This window comes from Macaca nemestrina, chromosome 7 (assembly GCF_043159975.1).
Source record: "Macaca nemestrina isolate mMacNem1 chromosome 7, mMacNem.hap1, whole genome shotgun sequence".
Taxonomy (NCBI): Eukaryota; Metazoa; Chordata; class Mammalia; order Primates; family Cercopithecidae; genus Macaca; species Macaca nemestrina.
In genome coordinates, this window is record NC_092131.1 from 14,531,579 (window position 1) to 14,544,194 (window position 12,616).

General features: G+C 38.1%; 1 protein-coding gene across 3 annotated transcripts in view; it reads left to right on the forward strand.

Annotated features, from left to right (window-relative positions):
* LOC105467664 (BTB domain containing 7) overlaps positions 1-12,616 on the forward strand; it is a 104,695-nt gene that overhangs the window by 33,949 nt on the left and 58,130 nt on the right. For all 3 annotated transcript variants that reach the window (XM_071099679.1, XM_071099681.1, XM_071099680.1), the window contains exons 2-3: positions 5,925-6,112; positions 7,154-8,233. In XM_071099679.1, the coding sequence (XP_070955780.1) occupies positions 6,031-6,112; positions 7,154-8,233 (1,162 nt within the window). In that variant the 5' untranslated portion in view covers positions 5,925-6,030. The remainder of the gene's footprint in view (positions 1-5,924; positions 6,113-7,153; positions 8,234-12,616) is intronic.

Consider the following 12,616-nt stretch of genomic DNA (forward strand, 5'->3'; position numbering starts at 1 on the left):
TAGCTAGGCATGGTGGCACATGCCTGTAATCCCAGCTACTCAGGAGGCTGGGGCAGGAAAATCACTTGAACCCAGGAGGCGGAGGTTGCAGTGAGCTGAGATCACGCCACTGCACTCCAGCCTGGGCGACAGAGCAAGAGTCCATCTCAAAAAAAATGAAGAACGAACGAACTTCCTTCCCCATCCGTATTTCCTAAATTAATAAACCATACAACTTCATTAAATTTTTGGATCTCTGTTTCAACGTTATTATTTTACAGATACAGGAACTGAGGCCCATAGAGATTACATGTGATGTGTCCTACATACATGGTAAATTAGTGGTACAGAGATAACCAAATCCTAGATACTTTTAACTCCCACAGTTCTTTCTATTACATGAAGCAGTAAAAAGTGTTTCTATGGCAAAGATCAGCATTTTCCTGAGTGTATTATGCAAGTTCATTCCTTTGTGCCCTGTGGGGGCAGCAGGGCTTCTTTAGATCATGCTGCGTACTCCCTCTTTACAATGAACCTCAGCACTCTGAAGGTGCTCAAATGTCCTGAAGTAAAGAAACCTATTTGGCTTTCTTTAATCCTACATTTTCTAAACTTTGGGAAAGCTCTTTGGAAAATGCTGGCCTAGGGCTTTCTTTCTGGGGCTGGAGTGCGGGGGGTGGGTTAGGGAGGAGAAAGTTGACTTATCTTTTTTAAAAAATGTCTCATGGGTTGTTTAGTGTCTCTTGTATTCAACATGATTCCCCGTCCCCACCCCCCAGTTGGGTCTGCCGTGATCACTGGAGCTTATTTTAGTTTAAGACAGTCAGCATCATCTGATTGGGATTGATCATGTGCTGTTAAGAGGGAGTCCCCCAGAATGGTGATTCTAGAAAAAGGATTCATCAGTCATTTGCATCTTCTGGGCCTCTCCAAGTCCTGTAGACCTCCTCCTCCCTTCTCCCCTCTCCTTGTTCCTCTCTCCTTTACATCACACAAAAATTGGATGTCTGTAGAAGAGGGACCAGGCTTGCCTGGAGAGAACACATCGCTGGAGAGATTAGACTGAGACAAGTTCTCATTTCCAACATCTACAAGTGATGGTTTAATAAGAAATAAATAACGTAATAGCACCATTTGACATAGGATTTTGGTTACCTGAGAAGTAGTGACATTAATCCCTGAATTAATTCTGAGAATTTTGAGAAGAAATACTGCTGCAGTACTAGAACTATAGTCAGGGTTACCCATCAGGCTCTGGAACGGGGGGGGGACACAGGATAAACTCAAGAGTTACATCTCATCCAGGAAATCTGCCTCCCCCACTTCCCTTCCCTTCCAAGGTCTGTGTTTATTTTAGTAGATAAAGCTCCAGTAGAATATATGGATGTCCCCCAATCAGTTCATCCTGAAGGGAGTTTCCATTAACCAGGAGCTAACAGGAAGAGATTTTCCCTAAATCCCAAAGACACTTATATTTCAGGCCACCTCTCTAAGTTCGTGAAACCCCAGCTGTCCCAGCAGCTACTACTGCTTATTGTAGCAACAAATGGCCAAACATCCTTAGCTCAGCCTCTGACTTTCCTAGTGTTTGCAACTTGTTCTTGTTTCTCCAGTGGGGCCGTTGATGTCATAAGCTCCTGTATAATTGCTTTTGAATATCTAATTTTGCTCATCATTAGAGCTTTTTAAATTTTATTTTCTTTTTTCTTGGTGTTCTTCCCTTACCAGAGCTTTTTTTTAAAAAAAGGGATTTTTGACATGGTTTAAGGATTAAACCATTGTAATACACGTCAAGTATTCCTTATCTGAAATGCTTGGAACCAGAAGTGTTTCAGGTTTGGGGTTTTTTCCAATTTTGGAATATTTGTGTCTACATAATGAGGTAGATTGGTGGGGTACCCAAGTCTAAACACAAAATTCATTTATGTTTCATACACACTTTATACACATAGCCTGAAGGTAATTTTATACAGTATTTTTAGTATAGTGCATGAAACAAAGTTTATGTACATTGAACCATCAAAAAGCAAAAAAGACAGCTCCAGAATTTTCCACTTGTGGCATCTTGTCAGCACTCGAAAAGTCTTGGATTTTGTAGCATTTCAGATTTGGGATTTTCTAGTTAGGGATGCTCGGCGTGTAGCATCTTGAGTCTCTACAAACGATACAAGATTCTCAGATGAAAATAATTCCGTGTGTGTGCATGCATGTACATGTTAAAGTAAGAGTAGTAAATTATTGTCCGCTTCTCAAGATGCTTCTGATTTTTCTTCATCTGGAGGCAAGGCTCTTTTCTTCCTTGTTTTGTGCCATAAGCATACTCTGTGCTATGTTACTGAATTTACCCAGTCAATAGAAATAAGCAAAACAAACAAAAAAGAGAAATAATAATGGAACTTGAAGGTGAGAAGAGGCCTAGCCATAGGAGTGACACCATGCCGTCTTACCTTTAGAAACACTTCAGTGTGATTTTCACTATCCCCCGTTACACTCGGATTCCAAGCTCATCTTAAAAGTCTCCCCCCACCCCCTCATTTTGGTAAAGGCTTTTTATTTTACATGATAGTTTTATTCTGGATTTTTGTTAATATATTTTAAACTTTTTTGAGAAAGGATTGTTTGTGCTGTTTTTTGTTTTAAATGTAAACCCTTAGTGAGATTAGGGTTTGACCTGTACATGAGGCCACAAACTTGGCCTCCAGTCCCTTATTTTCTTTGAAAGAACCGCTATAAAAGCCTGATAAGATCTTGAAGCTTCTGTGGAGCTCAGCTTTAAAACTAAGATTTGTTAGACTTAACTGGTTTTTAAGTTTGAAGTGGAATTAATACAGGTAATTTTAGTTCCTGTTTTGCAAGACTCCTGGTCTTGACCAGGAGTTTAAGACCAGCCTGGCCAGCATGGTGAAAACCCATCTCTAGTAAAAATACAAATATTAGCCAGGCATGGTGGCACTTGCTTCTAGTCCCAGCTACTCAGGAGACTGAGGCAGGAGAATCGGTTGAACCCAGGAGACGGAGGTTAAAGTGAGCCAAGATTGCACGGCTGCACTCCAGCCTGGACGCCACAGTGAGACTCTGTCTAAATAATTAATTTTCATATAAATATAGTCTATAAAAGATTGTAGGAAAACACAGATGTTAGCGATATTTTTAAACATGAATTCATAAGGTTATGCTGTGTCACTAACAGAGATGAGAATACATTCCAAATTGCAAAATTCTTGTTTTGCAAAAATTGACAACATTCAAAATGAATTATCCAAAAAAGCAGCTTTTCCTACATTTCTAGTATTTAGGAATTGAAAACTGGATGTAACTAAAATTTTTTCTCTTTCTTTTTTTTTTTTTTTTTTGGATGGTGTGTCGCTCTTGTTGCCCAGGCTGGAATGCAGTGGTGCAATCTCGGCTCACTGCAACCTCCACCTCCCAGGTTCAAGCAACTCTTCCTCCTCAGCCTCCCAAGTAGCTGGGATTACAGGCATGTGCCACCACACCCAGCTAATTTTTTTGTATTTTTAGTAGAGACAGGGTTTTACTGTATTGGCCAGGCTGGTCTCAAACTCCTGACCTCAGGTGATCCACCTGCCTCAGCCTCCCAAAGTACTGGTATTACAGGTGTGAGCCACCATGCCCAGCCACATCAAACTTTTTTAAAGGTTTGATTGGTTACTTACCTATTTTTAGTTGAACTTTGCTGGAAGAATTACATTTTTTAACCTTTTTTTTTGAGATGAAGTTAAGCTCTGTTGCCCAAACTGGAGTGCAGTGGCGCTATCTCGGCAATATTTACAAAATAGTACAGTTGTCCCTCAGGATTGGTGGGGAATTGATTCCAAGACTTCTGCAGACACCAAAATCTCCAGGACCATATAAAATGGTGTACTATTTGCGTATAACCTATGCACATCCTCTGGTTAACTTTATCTGTAGATTACGTATAATGCCTAATATAATGTAAATGCTTTGTAAGCAGTTGTTATGCTGTTTTGCTTAGGGTGTTAAGAAAAAAAAGTCTGTACATTTTCAGTACAGCTGCAACAATTCTTTTTTTGTTCCCCAAGTGTTTTCAATCTACAGTTGGTTGAATTATGGATGCAGAACCCATGGAATACAAAGGGCAGACCATATATTAAACCCTTTAGAATCCTTGTTGTGTAGTTCTTACAGAATGCACTGTGTATGTGTCTGGCCGCCCACAGCCTTTCATACTTCCAGTAGTATTCACTGAAGTAAAGTCTTATGTCTAATGGCACTGTTCTCATAGGTAGGCAGATAAGTTTCAAATAGGAAATTTGCTTATGTATGATTTGATTAGAGTTACTGTTACTTTTCATAATATCTATATCTAGTTAGTAAGTTTCCCAGTCTTATCCTGAATGCTGTAAGTAGTAATTATATGCTTAAAGTAAATTTTCATGGCTGGTGCAATGGCTCACCCCTATCATCCCAGCAGGGATTATAGGAGGGCAAGGAGGGTGGATTGCTTGAGACCAGGAGTTCAAGACCAGCCTGGCCAACATGGTGAAAACCCATCTTTACTAAAAATACAAATATTAGCCAGGCGTGGTGGCACTCACCTCTAGTCCCAGCTACTCAGGAGGCTGAGGCAGGAGACTTGCTTGAACCCGGTAGACTGGAACTTAAAGTGAGCCAAGATTGCACCACTGCACTCCAGCCTGGGCACCAGAGCGAGACTCCATCGAAATAATTCATTAATTTTCATATAAATATAGTCTGTAAAAGATTGTAGGAAAACACAAATGTTAGCAATATTTTTAAACATGAATTCATAAGGTTATGCTGTATCACTAACAGAGATGAAAATAAATTCCAAGCATCTTGATGCAGTTCTGTTTCTAGCAGAGCTTTTGTGATAATTTGTGTATGTGTTTTTCACTGTATTTGTTAAAACACTTCATTCTTCATTATGAGGCTAGGTTAACTGCCTACTGGTTTCTTAACAATTCCAATAATAGATTTGAATGACGTTTTCCCTTCTTAAACCCATTACCCCATTTAGTCAGATAGATTTTATGTATCCAGATGGTGTAAAGATGTAGAAGTATTTCCATTAATCTTATTCTCTCTTAGATTTTTTTTTTTTGCGTATATCTCTTGCTAGCAGCTCTGAGAGTTAAGTTTCCATGTTCAGAATTTAATCTATAATTGTTAGAATTACCTCTTATTTATAGAATTACCTCTTATCTATAATTGTTAGAATTACCTGCTGTCCTGTCCATTTAAATCATCATATCAGATAATAGAAAGCAGAATTTTTGTTTCAGTACTTTATGGGGCGAATAGATAAAATTTTTTGTTTTGTGTCTCTTGCCATGTGTATAATAACTTCTTTCAAAATTACCATAGAACAAGTAGCTTACATATATTTGGCTTTAATAGTCCACCTTTCCTCCCCCCTCTTTCAGTAAAATGCCTAATTATACAGATTAAAGATTGATTTTTTAGCAACTCTATTTTAAGACAGAAAAACAACAAACTAATCAATTATGTATTCTTTGTATGTGCAGTACCAGTATTGACCTCTTAAATGTTTGTAAGTTGCTTACAATGTTAGATAATAATGAATAGTGGTTGCCTCTAAGGATTTAAAGCAAAAATTAAAACATTTATTTTCAGTCCAAATACTTTCCCTGTGTTTTCAAGTACTCTTCCTGTAACTATATATTTAAATTGGTCTGATATGTTACTTTTTACTGATTTAGAAAGTATATAATTGGTACATTTTATGGCTCAAATTGCAGCTAACACAGATTCATAATTCAAGCTTAAAGATTTACATTTTATGAAAATTTGACATGTGAATTTGACAACGTGTTGTTATTTGTGAATGAAAGCAGTTTTCAGTAGGTTTTTTTTTAAAAAAAACTGTGTGATCTGAGATACGCTTGAAAAAATGAATTAAATTATTTTTGTTTCATATCAAGAAATGGATGAAAAGAGGCTGCTGGATCCAGGGTTGAAGGTTCATAAAGGCCTCTGGGATTATACTCTGAAGAACCCGCAGACGGAATGCCTGAGTGACTGAAGAAAATGGGTGCTAATGCATCTAATTATCCTCATTCATGTTCCCCGAGGGTAGGGGGAAATTCACAGGCCCAACAGACTTTTATAGGTAACTTTCAGTTTTTCTAACTTCATTTTCTTTTGTGACTATAATAGAATTGTGTTTTCGATAGTCTCTGTAGATGACAAAAGAAGTGAGCTGTAGTTATTATAATAATTCTGCAGCATCTAGATTTTTTTCCCCAACAAATGTAAATCTTAAATCTGGCTTATCTTAAACAAACTGCTTGTAGCACAGTTGAGCTTTTCTGTGTTTTAACCATAATTGCCAATTACCCTAGGCAAACTAGCCATCTCCATTGGTGTGAAAAGGGTGAAGTACATATTTCCTGTGTCTCGTTTCATTTATTTTGCCCATACAAATGCAGACTTGTGTAATTAAGAAGAAAAAGAAATATTTTACAATTATATACAAGTAATATTCTTAATTTACAACTCTGCCTACTTTTCATTCCTAAAAAACCCATGATTAAGATCTATGACAAATGTCCTTTGATAGCCAGGGTACGAAAGACTGTTTCTTAAAAAGTTTAGACTAATTTGCCCTGTTTGTCCCTATTTCTTATTTAATATAAAAAATGTAGGCCAGTCACGATGGCTCACACCTGTAATCCCAGCACTTTAGGAGGCCAAGGCAGGAAGATTGCATGAGACCAGGACAGGAGTTCAAGACCAGCCTGGGAAACATTAGTGAGACCCTATCTCTACAAAAAAAAAAAAAAAAATTTTTTTTTAATTAGCCAGGCATGGTGGCACGCGCCTATACTCCCAGCATCTTGGGAAGCTGAGGGTGAGGAGAATCCCTTGAGCCCAGGAGTTTGAGGCTGCTGTGAGCTATGATCTTGCCACTGCACTCCAGCTTGGGCAACAGAGTGAGACTCCATCTCTAAAAGTGAAATTGAATTGAATTGAAAACTAAAATGAGTTATTTGAACTTTTTATCTTCCTTTATAAAAAACAAATGCAATTTTGAGTGGTTCGGTAATGTCTGCTTACAGAGTTTTTCAGCATGAAAAATGTTAAAGTAAACGTTGATAATGAATGTTAAGAAAAAAGAAACAAATTTTTATTTGTTTAATTTTCTTCTTAGGGACATCATCCTATTCTCAGCAAGGCTATGGTTGCGAATCAAAATTGTATAGCCTTGACCATGGCCATGAGAAACCACAAGACAAAAAAAAGAGAACCTCTGGCCTTGCCACCCTCAAAAAGAAGTTTATTAAGCGTCGGAAATCTAATAGGTCTGCCGATCATGCCAAGCAGATGCGAGAACTCCTCTCTGGGTGGGATGTTAGAGATGTCAATGCATTAGTGGAGGAATATGAGGGAACGTCAGCATTAAAGGAGCTTTCTCTACAAGCCAGTTTGGCTAGACCAGAAGCCCGGACATTGCAGAAAGATATGGCTGATCTTTATGAGTACAAGTATTGTACTGATGTAGACTTAATATTTCAAGAAACTTGTTTTCCTGTTCATCGTGCCATTTTGGCAGCAAGGTGTCCATTTTTTAAAACACTGCTTTCTTCCTCACCTGAGTATGGGGCAGAGATAATAATGGACATCAATACAGCTGGTATTGATATGCCCATGTTTTCTGCTTTGTTACACTACCTTTATACAGGAGAGTTTGGAATGGAGGACTCAAGGTTTCAAAATGTCGATATCCTTGTTCAGCTTAGTGAAGAATTTGGAACACCAAATTCCCTTGATGTAGATATGCGTGGACTCTTTGATTACATGTGTTATTATGATGTCGTCCTTAGTTTTTCTTCAGACTCGGAACTGGTTGAAGCTTTTGGTGGAAATCAGAACTGTTTAGATGAAGAGCTCAAAGCCCACAAGGCTGTTATTTCTGCACGGTCCCCATTTTTTCGAAATTTATTACAAAGGAGGATACGAACTGGTGAAGAAATCACAGACCGAACTTTGAGGACTCCCACAAGAATTATATTAGATGAGTCCATTATACCAAAAAAATATGCAAAAGTGATATTACACTGTATGTATACCGACGTGGTGGACCTCTCTGTTTTGCACTGTAGCCCCTCTGTGGGGAGTCTCAGTGAAGTTCAGGCTCTCGTCGCAGGGAAGCCAAACATGACCAGGGCAGAAGAAGCCATGGAACTTTACCACATAGCACTGTTCTTGGAATTTAACATGCTTGCACAAGGTATGAAGTTCTGGTTTTTAATTCTGATTTCTAGAATTATGTATTGATCTTCCAAATTGAAAACACAACTAGTATATTCTATGATTTCAGTGTTTGGGATATTACAGGGTCAGTTTTTTTTGAACCTTCATTTATGACATCTGAGACAGATTGAGGGTCAGTATTAATGTGGTTCTGTATTTACTATTAAAATCAAGCATTCAATACTAGTGATTTAAGAGCATTAAATGAGACTTGAGGTTCTTCCTTCCCTAATGTAAGATGATAGGTATGGGAATATATAATTACCGACCTACACCTTCTCCACCCGAGCTTTGAAAGAGCCCAGTTTCCCACATTTTGAGTCTCATATTTATGTTCAGTACCTTGTTGATGTTTAAATGTTTGGATAAGAATAAAAATTCATTACAAAAATGAAGATAGTCACATTTAGATATGAATTTAGTTGAATCAGAATTGGGCAGGGCTTCTGATTTAAATTTTAAAATATTCCTTATCTTATTTTTAGATTCAACTTGTACATCAAGCCACAGCCTACAGCATGTAAAACACAGTTAGCACTAGATTCATGTGCCTTCTTCATTTAATTTAAACTGAAATTTTTTAAAATTAGGACAGCACGTTTTTTATGTTATAGGCAAACAAATTCATGAAAGTTACATTAAAAGATGTATATATCTGTTGGTAAATGTTAGAATCTTAACATTTCAGAGCTGGAGAGAGATCTTTTGTAGGAGAGCAAAGGTAGTTTGCTGTTTTGACAGTGCATTCTTAGCTTTCTGTGACCATATATTAAAAGAAAATACGCTATGTGACAGGAGACTGCTTGAGATTTTTAATTTAGCTAATGCATATTAGCTAAAAGAACATTAGAAGTTGCCAGTTAGAAGAGAATATTAATGGTCTCAGTAAGAGACATGAATTTAAATAAGGAAAGCTAAGTACTGAACTTGAAAATAATATGTATTATATGTTTAAGTCAGCCTATCAATAGGGCTTTGAGAAATTGAAAAATAGCCCCAGTTAAATAACAACATTAAGCCAGTCTCAGTGGTATGTGGTTGTAGTTCCATCTACTTGGGAGGCTGAGGCAGGAAGATCACTTGAGGTCAGGAGTTCAGGGCTGCAATGAGCTGAGATCATACCTGTGAACAGCTACTGCACTCTATTCTGGGCAACATAGTGAGAACTCAGCTCTATTTTTTAAAAATCTTAGTAATAAAATGGGAAGTTATATAGAAGAAGACGTTGAATAAACATGAGTGGGAAAATGCTGAGATTTCTTTTACATAAAGAATCTTTTAAAACCTTACTTTACCATAATCCTTTTATAATAGATGTTTTATGACGACAATCAAAATGTCATTAAAACATTTTATTAGTTTAGAGTAAGAATCATATCAGTCATAGACTATTTAGATGTCAAACTGTAGGAAAAATATGTTATCAAAAATAGAGTAGCAGTTTAAGCTGCTGTTTTTTTCTGTAAAACCAAATTTGTCAGAAAATGCTTCTACAGAAAAATTTGAAGTTTGCTATATTACCAAAGAGATATAATAATCTTTATTTTCTGAAAATATTTTTATTTTTGATGGCTTTTAATAAGAAACAGAATTATATATACTTTGTATGAGAAAACATTCTTTAATATATGTTTTTTAAGTTTTGTTTGTTTGTTTTTAAAGACGGAGTCTTGCTCTTGTCACCCAGGCTGAAGTGCAATGGCGCAATTTCAGCTCACTGCAACCTCCGCTTCCTGGGTTCAAGTGATTATCCTGCCTCAGCCTTGTGAGTAGCTGGGATTACAGGCTCCTGCCACCATGCCCAGCTAATTTCTGTATTTTTAGTAGAGACAGGGTTTCACCATGTTGGCCAGGCTAGTCTCAAACTCCTAACCACAGGTGACCACTTGCCTCGACCTCCCAAAGTGCTGGGATTACAGGCGTGAGCCACCGCACCTTGCAGGTTTTTTTAAAGTTTTAGATGCAAAGTAAAATTGTCAGCCAAGTCTAAGATCTTTGGTAATACTTGATTGTTTATCTAGAGTTTATCTTGAGTTAATTTCTTTTTTTTTTTTTAGTGTTTAGCTAAAAGTTATATTTTATCCAGTGTATTTAAAGACATAAAATAATACTTTTTGCATTACCTAATCTGGTTACTTAAAACAAGCAAAAAAAAACCTTGTGTACAAATATTCCCTAAATGTGAATATACATGCTCTTCTTTTTCCCTTTGTTATTCAAAATAGAATTTATTTTTGTTTTGTTTTTTGTAACCCATGTAGGGCATATCTTTCCCCCATACCCATGAAACATTCATATTAAGGTTTATAAAAGACTATAACTTTAACATAATTTTTACCTCATTTCCATAGGAAGAAGAATATTAGGTCACTTGAGGTAGGATTTTATACCATAAAGCTCAAGAGTTCAGGTTCTAGAACCAGACAGACTGGGTTTCAGTTCTTCTCTACTGTGTCTTTCGTTTGACCTTAACCGAGTCACATAGCCTAAGCCCCTCTTTTCTCATTTGTAAAATAAGGATAGTAAACCCTGTAAGCTATGATGATTAAAGGAAATAATATATGTTAAATGATCTGAATAGCACCTGTTAACGTAGTAAACATTCAGTAAATGTTAGCTGCTACACTATAATCATCACCACAACATATGTCTCTCACTCCCACATAGTTTTTTTCTAAAATAACTTTAAGTTTAAAAAATAATTTTACTAGGCCAGGTGTGGTGGCTCACACCTGTAATCCCAGCACTTTCGGAGGCTGAGGCAGGAGGATCACTTGAACCCAGGAGTTCAAGACAAGCTTGGGCAATATAGTGAGACCTCATCTCTACCAAAAAAAAAGAAAAAATTGGCCTGGCATAGTGGCTCACGCTTGTAATCCCAGCACTTTGGGAGGCCAAGGTGGATGGATCACTTGAAGCCAGGAGTTTAAGACCAGCTTGACCAACATGGTGAAACCCCATCTCTACCAAAAAATACAAAAATTAGCCAGACATGGTGCTACACACTTCTAGTCCCAGCTACTCCGGAGGCCAAGGCAGGAAAATCGTTTGAACCCAGGAGATGGAGTTTGCAGTGAGCTGAGATTGCACCACTGCACTCCAACCAGGGCGACAGAGCGAGTCTCTATCTCAAAAAAATAATAAAAATACAAAAAAATTAGCTGGGTGTGGTGTCACACACCTGTAATCCCAGCTACTCAGGAGGCTGAGGCACTAGAATTTCTTGAACCAGGAGGGGAAGGTGGCAGTGAGCCAAGATTGCATCACTCCTCTCCAGCCCAGGTGATAGAGTGAGACTTTGTCTTAAAAAAAAAAAAAAAAAAAAGGCCGAGTACAGTGGCTCACGCCTGTAACCCCAGCACTTTGGGCAGCCGAGGCAGGCAGATCACGAGGTCAGGAGATCAAGACTATCCTGGCTAACAAGGTGAAACCCTCATCTCTACTACAAATACAAAAAATTAGCCAGGCATGATGGTGGGTGCCTGTAGTCCCAGCTACTTGGGAGGCTGAGGCAGGAGAATGGTGTGAACCCAGGAGGCGGAGCTTGCAGTGAGCTGAGATTGCGCCACTACACTCCAACCTGGGCGACAGAGTGAGACTCCATCTCAAAAAAATAAAATAAAAAGGCAGTATAGGCAGACTGCTAGAGTGGTTTGGCAAGTGGGTAAAAGAAAGGATTCTTGGGGCCAGGTGCAGTGGTTCAAACACCTGTAATTCCAGCACTTTGGGAGGCCAAGGCAGGCAGATCACCTGAAGTCAGGAGTTCGAGACCAGCCTGGCCAACATGGTGAAACCTCGTCTCTATTAAAAACTACAAAAATTAGCTGGGCGTGGTGGTGCGTACCTGTAATCCCAGCTACTAGGGAGGCTGAGGCACAATAATTGCTTAAACCTAGGAGGCGGAGGTTGCAGTAAGTCGAGATCACGCCACTACACTCCAAGCCTGGGCAACTGAATGAGACTGTCTCAAAAAAAAAAAAAAGAAGCCGGGCGGGTTGGGGTTCTTGGTCTACACAGAGATTGTGTTTTGTATCAGTAGGGAGGAGCAGGCAGTAGGCAATCTCAAGTAGATAACAGGGCCTCAACTTACAGGCCTGGCATTTAGGACTAGATTTAACTTCACTTGATTTTCATTTAAACATAACAAATTGAATATGTTTAATTTTATTTCCTTCAAAGCACTATTATTATAGTGAAGAAATAAAACAAATATAAACTCTCAAGGACAAAGAGACAAAGATACCTAAGAAGAAAACAACAATGGGGAAGAAGATGCTGAAATTTTGGAAAATGGAAAGCAGATAGAGACTTGATTACTGGCTTAACAGAGGAGCAGCCTGTAATTAGATGCTGTAAAGGG